The sequence below is a fragment of the Leopardus geoffroyi genome, chromosome B3 (genome assembly GCF_018350155.1).
Source record: "Leopardus geoffroyi isolate Oge1 chromosome B3, O.geoffroyi_Oge1_pat1.0, whole genome shotgun sequence".
NCBI lineage: Eukaryota > Metazoa > Chordata > Mammalia > Carnivora > Felidae > Leopardus > Leopardus geoffroyi.
The window spans coordinates 9,924,577-9,942,512 of record NC_059337.1 but is presented as its reverse complement, the minus strand read 5'-3'; the positions used below and the strand labels follow the sequence as shown (position 1 = coordinate 9,942,512).

Here is a 17,936-nt window from a genome sequence, read left to right as displayed (position 1 = left end):
TTAAAATATTCTTGCTTGCAGGGAATATGAAAGTGAAGTAGATGGTAAGATAATTGATTACCAGATTGTTTTATCAGATTGACCTCAGGACAGATAGAGCTCGAAAAACATGAGGTAAGAGTAGTGTGAGCCTGCATTATGTGCTTGGTTGGCAAAAGAGATGTCAAGTGGCAGTTGTAGATCAGAAGGACGTGGTCTAATTGTGCAGATCTGGGGCTTGGTGTGTGAAAAAGACGCCTTTAAGTGTTAAAATGACTTCAAGAAGTAACAGTATTTAACCAAATGGTCTTGTTTTGTCTCCTGTATACTATTTATATACACTGTACTTTTCAAAAGAGAACTATTAGGGAAAACCATCTTGCTGCAGAAGGTGGGATGGGAAACCATTTACTTTTTAATGAAGGCTCCTTGGGAGGGGAAGGAAAAAAAAAAAAAAAAAAGAGGTTAGAGTGGGAGAGAGCCAAAGCATAAGAGACTCTTAAAAACTGAGAACAAACTGAAGGTTGATGGGGGGTGGGAGGGAGGGGAGGGTGGGTGATGGGTATTGAGGAGGGCACCTTTTGGGATGAGCACTGGGTGTTGTATGGAAACCAGTTTGACAATGAATATCATATATTGGGAAAAAAAAATTAAAAATAAATAAACCGAAGAAGAAAAAAAAAAAAAAATGAAGGCTCCTGAACTGTGCAGAAATTCCTTGCAAGATCTCTTCATTAAGTGATTTAATTGGTGATCGTTTCAGTTTCCATTTTTGGAACATGTAGACTATTTAAACTGTTTTTTTTTTTTTTAATTTTTTTTTTTTTAACATTTATTTATTTTTGAGACAGAGAGAGACAGAGCATGAACGGGGGAGGGGCAGAGAGAGAGGGAGACACAGAATCGGAAACAGGCTCCAGGCTCTGAGCCATCAGCCCAGAGCCCGACGCGGGGCTCGAACTCACGGACCGCGAGATCGTGACCTGGCTGAAGTCAGACGCTTAACCGACTGCGCCACCCAGGCGCCCCATAAACTGTAGGAGTAACATGCTTTTGTTATACATCGTGGTCAGGTGGGGGGGTGACTTTTTTTATAGTGGGATGTGTATTCATGATTTCCCCAGAACCTTCGCCAGAACCTTCCCCAGAATCTTCCCCAGGACCTTCCCCGGAACCTTCCCCGGAACCTTCCCCAGAACCTTCCCTAGACCAAAAAGGGACACAGTGCTGCATCGCCTGCATCGTAAGTTTCTTTGTACTTTTTTTTTTCCCCTGTATTTTTGTAACCACTGCAACAAAAATGACATTCATCTTTGGTTGCATCTGGATCAGCTGATGAACTAGAACACATGATTTCTAAGAATTTTTTCAGGTCTAGGATTTTATGATTCTTTGTCATCATCTGATAGAACTAATGACTGAAGTATTAACCGGGCACTTGAAAAAAATTCTGGAGTTCTTTGATCAATAGAAAGAAATACTTCCTGTTTACTAATTGCTTCTGACTTTCACTGGGGGGCAGGGTAGGTGAGGAAGTGTCTTCACTGTTTCTGGGAGTCTGTGTTTTGAGTATTGAAGGTTACACACCAGATTAGTTCTCATTTCTCCCTTTTCAGAAGAATATGTACGTTAGCCTCAGAACAGCAGAAAACATTTTTCTCTTTTAGCTGCCTCAACTCATCAAGTCCATTCCTGACAGAGCCTGACTTTCTCGTTTATCTTGGCTGCAAAATCCTGCCCACTTTTTATCTGCTATAAAAATGTATTTTTCCTCCAACGAGGGGAAAAAATGCAAGCTAACATATTTACTTTGGATAATCCTTTTTCTCCCGTTATTTTCCTAACCCCTTGAGCTTTGTTCGTGCTTTTGCCAGTCTTTTAAAAAAGTTGATTGAGTTTGAGGATAACCGAAACCTTTTTTTATGCGACAGTGGTTTGTAAAAAGTGGGCGAATTCTGTTGAATTCCCTTGCAAGGCATCATCCAGTAGCCATTTCCTGGTGACACAGAGATGACTGTTCGTGCTTTTGCTATTCTGAGAAAGTTCCAGGTTTAGAACGAGTCTGTTAGGGTTTACGTCACTATAGAAAACAGGAAAAACTTTTACTTTGTTGTCTGAAAAAGATCTAGGAGAATGTATGTGAGAGATATTCACTCACTTTGCAAAATTGGACTTTATCAACTAATATAGGTGAAAAAAAAAATGATCTACCATCCCGACAGAGTTGCTCCAGACTGGTCTTGATCATTTAGAATCCTGTTAGAAGAGCAGAAAACCATCGAGAGAGCCTCCGGGCAGATTTCCAGCAGTGTTGTTTCTTATGGTCAAAAGTGACTGCTATTGTATTTTTTTTAAGGCTGTGGTGGTGGGCTTGTCTCCTCCCCCCTGCCACCTCCCGATTATACAAATGATAAATAAAATTTGGCAAATCTATAAAAGAGGGAATAATTGCCCACAGTCTCATTACCTGGACATAGTTGAGATAGTTAACATTTTGGTTTTCCTCTAGCCCTTTTCTCCCTTTTCTGTGGTTTTAAAAACACGTAGTAGAGAAGATGAGATTGTATATACAATTTTTTGCTTTTTCTATTTAGTAATGTGTTCCCATGTTACGTCTTTTTTTTTTAATTAAAAATTTTTTTGTAACGTTTATTTAGTTTTGAGAGACAGACAGACAGAGAGACACAGAATGTGAGCAGGGTAGGAGAAGAGAGGGAGCCACAGAATCTGAAGCAGGCTCCAGGCTCCAAGCTGTCAGCACAGAGTCGGACGCGGGGCTTGAACTCACAGACCACAAGATTGTGTGTGACCTGAGCTGAAGTCAGACGCTTAACCTACCAAGCCACCCAGGCACCCTTCGTTTTTTGAATATTATTTTAAGGGATAGCATAATTCTTTTGTTTGGAGCTACCAAATTCAACTAATTCTCCATTAGTGGACAGTTAATTTTTTTTTCCAATGCAAGTTTTCCTCTCCATTCTGTCATTATATCCTTACAAAATAGTCAGATTACTGTGTTACAGTTTAAACATTTTCAGGTTTCTTTATACTTACTGATGAACTTGTTAAATGTTATACAAGATGCTTACAACGGCCGTGTTTTCATGCCCGTCATCTGAATGAATGTAGGCGTATTGGTCTCTGCCTCCTCGTTGTCAGCAGTTGGCTTCCCTACTCTTTCTTGATTTATAGGGGAGAAGTGCAATGAGATGACACTTTGCTTAGAAATGCTATGACTGCTTGTCAGTTCATAAGCTCCTTGGCCTTCACTTTGGTCTGGACCCAACCACGAGGACATCTTGATCATCCCTTCATATTATTAGCATAGTCTCCTAAACAGATGAGTGTTTGTGTTACACCAGGTCTGGAGTGGATTCGTGAAAAGCAGGTTGTCGCTGAATAGCTAAGCAAGCATTTGGAAATTCCCTGTGAAGGAAAAAAGAACACCCAACAAAGCTATCCATGTTTATGGCTCATCCTTTATGTATGTAGCAATGCCTTTGGAGGAACCAGTTTGTGCATCTAGAAGAACCAGTCCGCATGTGTCTGCCCTTCCCTTCATCAAAGAAGGACCTCGGCCATCTGCCTGTTGTCTTTTCTTTTGACTATGACTAGCAAGTTCTCAGCTACCTTATAAGTTACAGACTTGTTCATACAACAACTGCTGCTCCATACGCATTTCTGGGCGTATGTATTTCTGTGGTATAGGTGAAACTTTTTCCTAATGTAAATTTCTCTTTCTCTCGAATTTACTCATGTGTTCTGAAATGTTGCTGGTGTTGTGACTGTATTGTAAACTCAGGGATCCCAGGAGGGACCTGACTTTGACACTGGAGAGAGAGAGGGAGAGAGAGAGGGAAAGAGAGAGAGAGAGAGAGGAAGAGATGGAGAGAGGGAAGGGGAGAGGGAGGGAGGGAGGGAGAGAGGAAGAGATGGAGAAAGGAAAGGAGAGAGGGAGGGAGGGAGGGAAGGAGAGAAAGAGAGAAAGAACTGTGACAAAATCTTAAGCCAGGCAGCTGTTGTAGAGATAAGAGAGCTTTCTTCTTCTCTGTTCATCGGTAGAAATTGTCCTGTTTGGTATTGCGTGGCTGAATATTTCCTTGAATTAATCAGTTTTCATTTACTTTGAGGCCAATCAGGTACCAAAAAGGGAGGGGGGATTCGAAGCAGTCACCAAGATGCCAACCGGGTGGTGCAGCAAAGCTCTCTCACACTCTTCTTTTTCTTAGGGAGCCTCCTTCCGTAGAGCCATCCGGTTTCTCTGGTCATATATGTGGTCTGAAGGAGTCAAGTTACCCCTTTTCCTGGGGTAACTCTTAGTTCCTGTCTATGATCCATTTTGGGGTTAAATTTTGTTGTGGAGTGAGGGGAGAGTTTGTTCTTTTTCCCACACGTGGATGGATATTCTTGTTCTAGTGCCATTTGTTGAAAAGACTCTTAAAAGTTCTTTTCCTTTAAGCACTGTTTCTGCCTTGCCCTCTTGGATATGCTAAGGAGCAGAAGGCTTCCTTTGTGAGTTGGAGGAAGGGGGAGGGAAGGGGTTTGTCTTGAATCTTGGCCTTACTGTAGGGAGGTCTCCTCCTAGAGTTCAGTTCTAATTCTATGAGACATTTACTGTCTTTGTAAACAATGAGCAGAGTTAGCCAGCTTGGCTTTAGCAAAGATGCTCTATTATCCCCCACCTTTGGAGGGTGATTATGAAATCTTATTTTAACACACAGTTTGGGTCAGATAAGCCTGGGATGGTATAAGCCAACTTGAATATTTGTTAAAAATAGTTGTAACGTGAAACTGATGAAACCCATCTTAAAACATTTTCTTTTTCCAGTTATTTCTAGCTATAAAAGTAAAACCTGTTTATTACAGCCACTTTTGGAAGTTACCAGAGTATAAAGAAAAACCTTTCTTCCCCCATCACTGTCATCCTGATTTTGGCATGGCAGTACTCTTAATTTTGTGCGATTGGTCTGCGGATGCTGGACAGCATAGTTTCTTGAAACAGTATTTGGATCTACTGATAGAAGCAGGCTGGTTTTCTTGCACGTCTCACGGAAGGGGAAAAGGTTAGGAGCTAATACTTGAAGGGCATCAATTAGCCAGTCTTTATACTTCACAAAGCTCTGTGAAGTATTAAAATCACTAAAATAGTCATGAAAATCTATTCCTTCTCTACATCCTTCCTCCTTCCTCCTTCCCCCTTCTCTTTTATAGGCTTGAGTTAAATAATTTGCCCAGTGTCCCTTAGGTAGCATGTGGTAGATCTGGAAATCAGGGGGAGAAAACCTAAGCATCTTTCAGTTCAAATCATTAATCTGTATTTTCTTTTATGGTTCGGAAGGCTTTAAAAGAAGAAAGGATGCAGGAGTTCTTTTCTTTCTCTTCTGGCCCATGTGGTCTCTCTTTTATTCTCTACCAGAATGAGAAGTTCCAAGATCCCCTTATGTGCTGCCCAAATTAAGGCTCGTTTCTCTTCTCCTTTTTGGCCTGTGCTTTCAACTTCAAGAGCCTTAATTTTAACTTTGGTATTTACCAGCTGAATAGAAGGATAAAGGAGAGACCTGGGTTGTTTTTTACTTTTTGTAACAATGAAAATTCCTTGAACTGGACTGATTTAATTTATTGAGCATTACCTAACAAGTAGCTGTGGATTTCCAGGCAAGCCACTCAGTTTCTTCATCTGTAAAATGGACTAGCTATCCAACAAAGATCCTTCTTCATATGTCAGCATTCCTGATTTCTCGTGTTAGGGGAACCATGAAGTAAGTTTCTGGTGATGTGGTCAGGAGTATCTACCACAAGGACCTCTATGTTTTCCTGATTACCCTTGAATCTCACTTCATCAAACTTTGTGTTTTTGAGTTAATGGGTAAGAAACATCAATCGTAGCATACTCTTTTAACACAAACAAGGGGTGTGCGTGTGTGCGTTGGTTATCTGTGATCCTGGAGCTCGTTTTTCTTCCTCCTTCATTTAGGAGATGTTTGACGACTGCCAGGGCCGTCTTGACAGCTGGGATTTCCCATCGGCACGTTCACTCTATCAAACAGCATAATTTATTCTAATCTGTTGCTTCTGTTGTTGCCATGGTACCCAGTCTGGAAGCAGAAAGGGGGTTGCTGGGTTTGTACACGAATCCAGATTTTTCTGCCCCTCCGTTGACGTTTGTCAGCAGAAATTGTTTTCTTCGTGGTTTAGGCTAAAACTTGAGTATAATGAGTGCAAAGGGAGGTGGGGTGTTTGGACTCTGGACAGGTAGAGGCAGGTTTCTTTGTGTTAACCTACCCTGTTAATTACTAAGCTGTTTTGTTCAGTGATTTGGGGCTTCACGCTTAAGCCAACTACTTATGTAAATTGTATTTATTCGTGACAAATGTTCTTTTGGGGCTGCACATGGGAAGTCAGGCCAGAGCCGAGCATCTTACCGTGACGTCAAGTTCGTGAAACAAACAGCAGAACAGAAAACAGCCCAGGAGTCCCCGCTTCCCGTGGTCCCCTCCGCTATTCGGACCAGGGAATCAGGGCAGAGAATGATAGAAGGTGGTTCAGGAGGCGTGGAGAAGAAATCCTAAAGGAAACGAAAAGTGACTCCTTTTCATCTCTCTTCTTCCGGTGCCAGTGAAGCTTTGGCGTGGCTGCAGGAGCAGTCCCCGCAGGAGTAACAAGTTGTTGAGAGTCAAATCTTTATTTTGTCTTGATTGTTATTTTTGCTTTTCACACGTTCAGGAAAATGGGACAGAAAAGCATTGGTGGTTGGGTAAAATACCAACCAACAGAACAGCCCTTTTAGGATGTCGAGGAGGGAGTACAGAATCCATTTTCATCTTTTCCCAAAGATTCGTGGGAGGAGAGGGGTTATAATTCGGTTAAAATTTTGTGAGTTTCCCGTCAGGACTCTAGCAATGCTTCCTGGTGAGGGGACTTTGCTCTCAGTGGCCTCTGCCTTCCACTTTGGACCCCTTGTGTCCTGGGAGCTGTCTCTCCAGCCCCTTTGCCCTGAGGTATTCTATTACCACAGAAGAAGTTCACTCTTCATATGGTACAGTCATCATAGCTGTTTTAAAACCTGGTTTCCAGCCAAGGAAATTTAAGGTAGAGAGAAATGGCATGGGGTCGCGCATACTGTTTTCCCATTTAATGTCCGTCGTCCGTCTGCTCTTCAAGTCTGTAAGACCTTTGCCCGACTCTTCCTTCCTTTCCCCTCACCCTCCACTTGCTTGCTCAATCAAAAAGCCCTTATCCTCTGATCTCTGATAAATTCTGGGAAATTATCTGATCAAAACGTTTCTTTGGAATGAATCTCCTTAGGGTTATTACTTACATTTTTTAAAGATGTTGGATAACTTTAATCAGTATTTGGTTAGCACGGTGTGTGGGTCTGGTTTTTGAGGCCCATAGAGCACCAAAGAAAATGGTGACCAAGTTGGCACCTTACCAGTGAAAGGTGCTTTGTCTCTACCTTTCTAGAGCTCACAGTGGGAGCTGTAGTCTCAGATGGCACGTCTGAGGGCCAGCCAAGAGACTGACGTGTTCGCATTTTGAAGACAGGAAAGTAAACTGATAACATCTTAGGATTTATAGGGATCATTGATGCAGAAACCATCATCGGTGCAGGCAGTGTGCTATTTAGGCCATTCTGTGTCCTGACATGGGATTTGATCGTCTTATCTGCTTGTTGTACTATGGAATTAGTTTATATAGCACTGTGCTTTGATGAGAATTCACTTAATTACATCTTCCTTTGGGCTCCCACAGTACTGTGATTTACCTTTATTACAGTACTTGTAGACTGGGGGAGAAAGGTATCATTGACTGCAATGAAAGTCAGGCCATAACTAAATTAATGAAATTTAGTCAATTAAATTAAGGAAGTAATGGAGAGAGTCAAAAGGCAGTCATATTGGTCTCATTATAATGGCACTGTACCTGAAGTTTTTCCTTCCGATTCTTTTGGCTTCATTTGTAGAGGTGCCAGGATTGGTGAAGCAGGCTGGTGTTGCCAGCCCTGTGATAGCAGCAGGGCATAAACATGGGGGTGGGGTGGGCAGTAGTTTGGAGCTAGGGAGTGTGGCCTTATGGTGAAGAAAGAAAGCAAGGGGTCCTTGGAAGGATTTGAGCAGAGACTTGGCATGCAAATCATATCCACACTGGGGGGGAGTTGAACCTTGTAATGGTGTGGGGGCAGACCTTGCTCAGAAGCAGGGAGAAGAGTGAGGAAGCCATAGTCCAAGGGAGGGGATGGGGACTTGGGACAGTGGGGATCGTTAAGGGGTCATTGTGGGAGTGAAATAAATTGGGTATGTTGAGATACAGTGTGGAGGGTGAAGGAGAGGGAAGTAGTTGCTTGAGAGCTTGAAGTGAGACCAGTAATGATGAAGGCAGAGAGTGAGAGTGCAGAGGATTGGTTTGGCCGAGAGCATCCATGGGGATGGGATGTCTAGTTGGCAGGCAGTTGGCAGTTAGGGTATGGAGCTCAGGAAAGAAAGGCCACAGAGTCCGTGTCAAGAGCAATCCACATGTAAGAGGTGGTTGAAACCGAGGGAACGGAATGGAAAGGTATTTGTTGGATGTGAGGGCTGTCGGAGGGAAGTTGCCTGGGTTACCTGGCCACGTAAACGTGCCTTTTCTTCCTCCCACTTAGCCCAGCCCTTCCTGAAGCTCTGGGTGCTGATGAAGAGAATTTAACTTAAAATCCATTACCCCAGTAAACATTGCACAGCTAAATGCCAGCACATGTACTTGGGTTTCGCCATGTATGTCTGTACTGTGAGAGGCAGAACAGCTTTGGTGATGAGGGCCAGACTGCCTGGGTTCTAAACCTTTCTCTGTTCGTTTCTAGCTGCCACCCTACTGGCAGTGCAATCTTGTGTGTTCAGCCTCCGTGCTGCATTGGCTCTTTTGTACAGCAGAAATAACCTTGATGGTTAGGGTGAGGATTAAATGACTTTTTTAGGGGCACCTGGGTGGCTCAGTCTGTTGAGCGTCTGACTTCAGCTCGGGTCGTGATCTCACTGCTCATGGGGTCGAGCCCTGCGTAGGGCCCTGTGCTGACAGCTCAGAGCCTGGAGCCTGCTTAGGATTCTGTGTCTGCCTCTCTGCCCCTCCCCTGCTCGCGCGTCATGCGCTCTCTCTCTAAAATATAAAATGAAACATTAAAAAAAAATTAAATAGCTTTTTCAGTATAAACCCCTCATGACAAAACTTGGCGTGGTGTAAGCTCCAGCCATAGTTATTAGCTGTCATCCCCATATGCTCGGATACCTGTTCTAAACACATCCACATAGTAATTTGGTACATTCGGAGTCTTAATGATTCATCGTTAAAACATACTGTCCCCAGATCTTTCCTTTGCTACCTGTCCCTTTAAAACTAATGAGCAAACATTGATCTAAGGTTCTTTCTGCCCTCCTTTTTCCTTGCTCTGGCTTTGGGGAAAGGTGAACGGTTTTGTGCACCTAAAGCATAGCCACAGCAGTAACAGATTTTGGGCCCTTTGTTTCTTACCCTCCCTCATCCCACTTGTCTGTGTGGATGCTGCTGTCAGTGCCCCACATGGGCTGAGTTGTGGCTTGAAGGGCTGCAGTTCATTGAACTTTTAATTTCCAGTCTTCTAATCAGTTGCTGTAATCATTAGAAATGTTCAGAAGGGGTCAAATAAATAAAAGTAACATTTTATGTTGGGAAAACCTGCTTTGGCAATGTGGTGGGGAGGGGTATGTGATAGCCAGGGTTTGAGTCCCATTCAGTTCTTTTTTTTTTTTTTTTAAATAGAGCGTGAGTGGGAGAGGGGCAAGAAAGTGAGGGAGACACAGAATCCGAAGCAGGCTCCAGGCTCTGAGCTGTCAGCACAGAGCCTGACGTGGGGCTTGAACTCACTGACCGTGAGATCATGACCTGCGCGAAAGTCTGACGCTTAACTGACTGAGCCACCCAGGTGCCCCAAGTCCCATTCAGTTCTGTCACTGAACACGTCACTTTGTTACTTCCTGGGGCCTCCCCCCTTTTCTGTAACATAAAGAAGACTGGAACTCTATTATCATTTCCTTCTAGCTTTGATATTGTTGTTCTAGAAATAGGTCTCAAAAGGTAAGTTCATCCTAGCAATAAGTGTAGAGGACAAAGAAGGGCATTTAAACATGAAAGTAAAGTGGTGTTTCAACGGTTTTATGAGAGAATGTCATCCACTTGATGATTTAGTGCAAGAAGGAAGATGGCTTTGGGAGAGAGGTATCGTGCCAGATGCAGAAGTGCAGCATGTGACCCTGGACAGCTCTCTGGTTTTTGGGGGCTGTGCCTGGTATTTTGTCCCGTGCTTTTGTGAAGTGTGCCTTCTGAATTGGAATGTGTGGTCGCCACTCCCTGTCAGCTAAGTTTTAGAGTTTTCGTGAAAGCTTCTCTATTGCTCGGCTAGGATTTTTCAGAAAATTGACCCCTGAAAGGAAATTTTAGATAGGGCGTTCACTAGTGTGTGTGCTCATTGGTTCGTTAGCATGTGAGCATCCGCTGTGGCTGTCCTAGAATTGGGGAAGGAGACAGGGACGCATCAATTCCCGATTCTCTCTCCCTGACATTCTCGATAAATGGCACTGCTGTCCATCTCCGTCCTGCAAGGCAGAGCTCTAGAAATCATCCTGGATGCTCCCTTTTCTTACCCCCGTATTGATTATATTTGTCCACAAACTTTGTTGGGTTTAACAGGCTGTTAACGTGTTGTCCACCCCTTATTCCCGTCCTCATCGCTCACTGAGCCCCCGCCCTGCCCTCTTCCCTGCATTCTTGCTGCAGCCTTCAGGCTGGCATCCCTGGCCCCACTGCCTGCTGCCTTTCACTCTGTTGTTCGGTGTATAAACAAGTGATCCTTGTAAAGACCACAGTAGTTGACGGGTTCCAGTAGGCTCTGAATGGTCTGGCTCCTGCTCTTTTCCAGCCTTATTTCATGCAGTTTTCTCTCCTGTTCTCTCTGCTTTATTACCACCTTTGTTTTCTTTTAATCCTTCCAATTCTCCTGCTTCGTTAGGGTCTTTGTACCTGTAGCATTCTTCTCTTTGACCGTTGTCTCTCAGCTCAGATACTCGCTTCCTCAGGGAAGCTTTTCCTGGACTTCCCCAGACAGGTAAAATCTCCCTGCTCTTTGTTTCCACGATACCACATACCTCATCTTTGTAACGTTGTTAGGCTTTTCTCTTGATTGGTGTGATGATTTGATTTGGCCCCTTGCTAGACTGTGAGCCCTCTTGAGAGCACAGGTTTCAGAGGACTCAGCCTTGTACCTGCACTGCCCTGGATGGCTCCTGACATGTAGTACAGACTCTGTGATTGTATGTTGACTGCATGCGAGAGCTTTAGGTGGTTAGAGGTCACAGAAGAGGCATTCTGATGGTGTAAAGTACAAAATGGTGTGGCCATAATTTCTATGGTTGGGGGATAAGGAGAAAGGGAGTTGGAGGTAGTGTAGACTGATGACCTCAGGCAGTGGGTGTTATGCTTAATCTGTGCATTGGATCACGGCGTTATAGACTGTGGAGGTTGGTCATACCTTTGGACATGCAAGTCAAGTAAATGAGATTTTCTTTTTGTTTTGGAGCAAGGTCAATGCCAAATCAAACAACATGTGGGGAGACCTGAGCCACAGTTTCCGTGACCTCATTTGGTTTTGGTGTGCTACTTGACAGGACTGCATGTTCTTTAAGGGAAGAACTTTCTGCTTTCTGAACTTTAAGGGAAGGAATGGAGAGTGGGTTAAGCCAAAAAAGTAGAGCTGTATTCATAAAAGGATAGAACCTCTGATTTGCTTTTTTAAATAACAGATTTGTTTAAAAAATACAAATTTTTCAATAAGATGGAAAGGATATGGACCTGGGTTTGAGTCTTAACTCTTTTTTTAAAGGCTTTAATTGAGATATAATTTATATACCAAATAATTCAGTATTTCAGCAATTGAAAGTGTACAATTCGGTGGCTTTTAATATATTCAGAGTTGTGCAGTGATGGCCTGGAGTCCATTTTAGGACATTTTCATCATCCCAAAAAGGAACCCTGTGCCCCTGAGCCATCATCCTGCCCTGACATTTAATAACTGTTTTGTCCTGAATAACTCCGCTAACCTCTCTGAAGCTTACATCACTTTTCCCAGCTTCTCTCTTAACAGCTAGCAAGAAGTTGGACTAGGTCAGCCCTTTCTTTGACCCAAGAACCCTAATTCATCGTATTGACAGAGGAGAGATTATTGGCCACCAAAAGTCACAGGTCTCTTAATTCAGATTCTGATAAGATAGGTTTCTTCTGTCCATTTGAATGTTGACACAGAAGTGTAGGAGTCATTTATATCTATATTAAATTTCACCTTGGCACATGTGGCCTCTTGTGTATGTCCTTGGTACATCTTTCTTGGGCTTTTGGGATTTTTGGATCCTTGGTTGTTCTGTTCTTTTCTTTTCTTTTCTTTTCTTTTCTTTTCTTTTCTTTTCTTTTCTTTTCTCTTTCTCTTTCTCTCTCTTTCTCTCTTTCATCTCCACAGCCATCATGGGGCTCCCATTTCATGACCCTGAGATCAAGAGTTATGCTCCACTGCCTGAGCCAGGCAGGTGTCCCTGGATCCTCAGCCTGATTTTCAATATATTAGTATTCATAATGAACCTCAGATAGTCTGTGTATTTGATCACTGTATTGTTAGATTTTTCAAGATCATTTAAAAGTGTTTGGATTGGACCATCAGGATTAGACCAAGTGTGTGGGGTGGGGAAGACTCGCAGTTGCCTGTAACAGAGACCTTGTTTGTTACAGGTGTTCATCAGTTCATTTTGCTTTGTTGTTGAAGCCAGGATTGAGGATGGCAACAGCAGGAAATGGGGCATGTTTTACCCCTTCCACAGTGCTTCTCCAAATTCCTAGAAAAACAACATGAGTTAACTAGAAGCACAGGCAGTGGCGTGTGCTGGGGGAGGGAGAATTTTAGTCATAACTGTGCTTAAACTGAGGCCACCACATCCTCTTAACCCAGATTTCTTCATTTCTTTTACAGTATCATGGGAGATTTTGGACAGGTGTTCTGTTGCAATAGACATACTCCCCATCCCTTGGAGTAAACAAGTTACTTAAAAACAAAAAAGAAAAAGAAAGAGCTCTGTCTTGGTATGTCTTAGGGTGTATGCTGGGTTTTTAGATTATTTCCCTTTCGAAGGCTCACAGCATCTGTTGAATAATTTGTGGCTGACATTGACATAAAAGTCAATAGGTCATAGTTGATAGAATTTACTCCTTTAGTGTAAACTTCCATGGTCCCTTCATATTCTTCTGTCTCTCTTATTCCTAAATAATTTTTTGGGACTCGGGAGGTCAGTCTCTTCCTGGCCTGGGACAGACTCTTTTAAGTTGGATGCTTTGGCAGTATTTCCAGGTCTCGGGCTGTTAATTTTTGCTTTGCTGTTATTCATTCTGCATCGTGTAGTCTGAAGTTCATTCTCCTTGGGGAAAAGGGGAAGTAAAACAGATAAGGGACTCTTTTGTGTACTCCTTTTTGTACACCACCACCCTGAGCAGCAGCTCTTAGATCTTCCGTATTTGTCTGACCTCCAACATAGAAAACCAGAAAAGGCCTTTTTGTAGTGCATGGCATTTTCCCAAGCTTTAGGTCACTCTGGGAGCAAAGAATCCTACACTTTCTGCTTTTACGCTCTAAACTGTTGTGAGATGATTCTTCTTGTTGTCAGCAAAATCAGAACTGTGTAATTGTTGAGTCACTCAGATATAGATGCTGAACATTTTAGTTCAGGCCTTTCTGCTTTGAGTTGGAGAGGACCATTCATAAGGTGTTAGAGATGAAAACTAAGCCCGACCGGCCCTTCACCGGAATCTGGATAAAAAGGACTACGCTGCCTCAGAGTCTGTAGGAGACTCACTGCCCTCGCTTTCTATTCTCTGGTAGCTCAGTCAGCTCCTGCACCTGCCATGGGTCTAGTTAACTCCTGCAGAGCTGTTGGCCGTGAGCTCTTGTTGAGCTCCCAAGCCTTCCCGGCTATCTCCGTGCAGTTGTGGGTCTGCGGAGGCAGCTCTCTGTCTGTTCAGTGCTGTCACAAAACAGCTATCATGTATTATCTGTGGTGTGCCACGCCTGACTGTTGCTGGGCAATTCACTTAAGTATTCTTGCCGAACCCTCTCAACAGTGTGGTGAGAGAGGTGTGGTCCCCCTTTTACTGATGGGGAGCCTGAAGCTCAGAGAGGTTAAGTGATTTCCTCCAGACCTCAAGGGAAGAAGAGTGTATTCTGTATCTGCGTTTTTATCAGTCTTCAGAAGTAACTCTTCTAAAATAAAAAAGTAAGAGGCATTCATACTGAAGTTCTCACCTCGGTCTAAGTGACCTCAAAAGTGAATGTCTGTTCTCCCTGCTGTGGAGGGCCTGTTGTGGTGTGGGACTGGGCCAGGTGCTTTGGAGGATATGAAATTGAAGAAAACCTATTCTTGGCCTTTAAAGGCTTTTTTTTTTTTTTTTTTAAGTTTATTTATTTTGAGACAGAGCGAGCACATGTGGGTGGGGCAGAGAGAGAGAGAGTCCCAAGCAGGCTCCATGCCCCCAGCGTAGAGCCCAAGACAGGGCTCAAACCCACGAATCACAGGACAATAACCTGAACTGAAACCAAGAGTCGCCGGCTGAGCCACCCAGGCACCCCAGCCTTTAAAGGCTTTTTATAAAAATAAGGGTTAGGGGAGCCATTGAAGGTTTATTTTTGAGAAGAGAGGGTCTCCTCTTCTTTTGGGAAGCACGGGGTTGAATCTGCTCATCCGTGTGGTAGACGGAGGTAGAGAAGACCCATCTCAACTCTCATTGTAGACCCATCTCATTGTAGCCCCAGGCTCCTTGCAGTGGTCTGTGAGTCACTCCACATGGACACAGCTGTTTCCTCAGGCCTTGTGCTTTGTAGACATCTGTTGCTTGGTAACAGACAAACTGATTTGCCTTTTTTTTTTTTAGGGTCTTCATTTACTGTGTCTGTCTTCACATACTGAGCTGTAGCCCTTGGTGGCAAGTGACACTGAGCTGTGACTACATTGCCGAAGTGTCACGAATTCTCCATTTGACCTTCCTAAGCCTGAGTACCGTGAAAAGAATTTGAATGTTGGCCTAATAGTAGTAGGCCCCTCCTGGAGGGCGTGAGGGGTGAGGCATCTGCCTTAAGCAGTGATGAAAAAAAAATGCTAACTTTTAAGTATTCTTTAAAAGTATCCCTTTATTCTGCTTTTTAAAACATGCTCATTATGAGAATTGAGAAATACGCGAACATGGCTCATTATGGAAATTTTAGAAGATGAAGTAGAAAAATAAAAATTAGCCATATTCTCACTTCTCGGCAACAGTTGGTGAACATTTGGGTGATCTATACATGAATGGGGCAGCCAAGCTAAGGCTTTAACTGAAGGCAGATTGGAGCTGCCATCCAAGAGCAGAAGTTGGCTCTTAGTTCAGTTAACTGCCTGCTAAAACAAAAAACAAAAAACAAAAAAAAAAAAAATCAAGATGTTTTGGGAGGAATAGATAAGCCAGAATTGCCAATATGTTCAGAGAACAATCTAACATTCTCACAGCATAAGGAAACAGGAAAATGTGACCCATTCTCGAGAGAAATCTAATCAATGGAGATTGATCCCAAGATGATCTTGGGATCATCCAAGATCCAATCCAAATGATAGATTTAGTGGATAAAGATGTAGAAGCCGCTATTATTATTATATTCAGTTATGTACAAGGAGACTCACTTGTAATGAAAAGTTAGGAAACCAGCACAGAAATAGCAAAAAAAGAAAAAAAATACCTGAAATGAACATTTTGCAGGATAAGTTTAGCCAAACAGAGATAACAGAGAAAAGAGTCACCGGCCTTTTAGATCAATAAGAATGATCAAATCTGGAGAACAGAGAGAAGAGATTGAAACAAAAATGAGCAGAACCCCAGAGACTTGCGGACAGTTTAAAAAAGGTCTATAATATGCATGTAATTCAAGTTCCAGCAAGAGAAGAGAGGGCGAATGCATAGAAAAAGTTACTTGAAGGAACAGGGACACCCATTTCCCAAATGCAGTGAGAGAATTACATAGAACTTACTAGTGTTTGACATAGTTTCTAAGAAGAAGGCGGTGGAAAGGCTGGTGAGCATAGAGCCCAGAAACAACTGTGGCTCTATTGCCCACTTTCTTCCCAAAGGTCTGGTCTCATCGACAGGCCTGACTGATTTCAGTCCCTACTGTCATGTTCCTTTCTGGGTCTTACAAATCCACACTGTTAGGAGATCAGTAGATTAAATTGCAGTCAAGACTAAACTGCAAGGTGGTAGAATATGGTGTCTTTTTTGAACCGTGCCCGGGCTGGTCCTTTGGAGCTCTGCAGCAAACATTGGGTCTTTTTGTGTGTGCTGCTCTTCCCTCTGCCTTTCTTCTTTCTCCTTTCCTTTCCTGCTACCCTCTTCTTGTTTCTGAGAAAGGGCAAAAAGGAGACTGGTGCATTTGACCTGGACTGGCTACATCAAAGACAGTGAGTTCTATTGAGATGGGAGTCCGTTTTGGCAGAGAGCAACCTCTGGGGAGGCTTTTGTTGGGGCTTTGCTTTTCTCTACTAGATGGTGTTGCTGGTGGCAGAAGCTAGGAGTCACTGGGTAATGAGTTGTCCTTAAGCCGTGGTTGAAATGTGGAAGCCAAATTCCTGTGACTCTGACCTTAACCTTGTTAGAGATGCATGCTTGCACACCCAGCTAGTATGCACTGGTGAGGCCATCGTGATTGCTCAGAGTTTGAAACACTGCCCCAAGCCCCTGTTCCCATTTCTCTTTGCTCTGGCTGCCCTTGGACCTCCCCCAGATGGTCCCTTTCCTTCTAACACAGGCCCTGTGACCCAGCAGCCAAAGCGTTAATGTCTGCAGTGGGGGTGGGTGCCTCTCCCTATTAGGTTTTATCAGGCCAGTGACTCTCCTGTTGATAAATATTCACAGGTCTCTCTTGCCTGTCCTTATGTGCCTGAGCCCATGCCGCTGTGTGCCAGTATGTGTCCTGCATAGGTGTTAGAAATCCAGTTACAGATGTTGGGGAGTTAGTATAGTCTTGGATTGACAAGGAAAGAGTTTTGGCGTCATACCGATTCTGGAGTCTGCCACTTTTGAACAGGGCATCTTTAGATAAGTTCTTTGAACCCAGACGTTCACTTTCCTCTAGAATAGGGATGATAACTATTTCTCAGGAGTTTTTGAAGCTTAAAAGAATCTATATATAATAATAGGCCTCCCACATGAATATTTATTTCCTTGATTTCCTTTTGGCTTTTTGTAGCTAATTACTCTAGGTCATTTCTTTTCTTTTCTTTTTTAAATTTTTAAAAAAATGTTTGTTTGTTTTTGAGAGAGAGAGAGAGAGAGTGTGAGCAGGGGAGGAGCAGAGAGAGAGAGGGAGACACAGAATCCGCAGCAGGCTCCAGGCTCCGGGCCATCAGCACAGAGCCCGACGCAGGGCTCGAACTCAAGAGCAGTGAGGTCACGACCTGAGCCGAAGTCAGACGCTTACACCACCTGAGCCACCCAGGTGCCCCCTAGGTCATTTTTAATCTTGTACATTTTGGTGTAATTCTGTTTTAAGAAAGTAGTTTCACAGAGAGAATTTAAAACTGGTAGCTTCTTATCCATTTTATTCTTAAACTGAAATGTAATGATTGATCTCTAAGGCATTTATTTTTAATCTTGTTATATCTGTTTGTAGAACTGTCTCATGCACTGTAGTAGACCAGAGGTCTTTAAAAGCAGATATTTGCGCCTCAGTAATTGCAGATCCTTTGAAGGATTCAGCACCCTATCTATCTTCCTCCTCTCCTTTCTGGCACTGCACCTCACTCGTAAAGAGACACCAGTACATTTCATTGGTGACAGTGATGACTGGAACACCTTTGAAACACCATAAATAAGCTTTTAAAGTTTGTACTCAGTTG

General features: G+C 43.2%; 1 protein-coding gene across 2 annotated transcripts in view; it reads left to right on the top strand.

The window, feature by feature from the left end:
• Positions 1–17,936, top strand: part of AKAP13 (A-kinase anchoring protein 13) — a 333,979-nt gene that overhangs the window by 47,458 nt on the left and 268,585 nt on the right. For both annotated transcript variants that reach the window (XM_045448718.1, XM_045448719.1), the window contains exon 2: positions 1,104–1,222. In XM_045448718.1, coding sequence (XP_045304674.1) covers positions 1,104–1,222 — 119 coding nt within the window. The remainder of the gene's footprint in view (positions 1–1,103; positions 1,223–17,936) is intronic.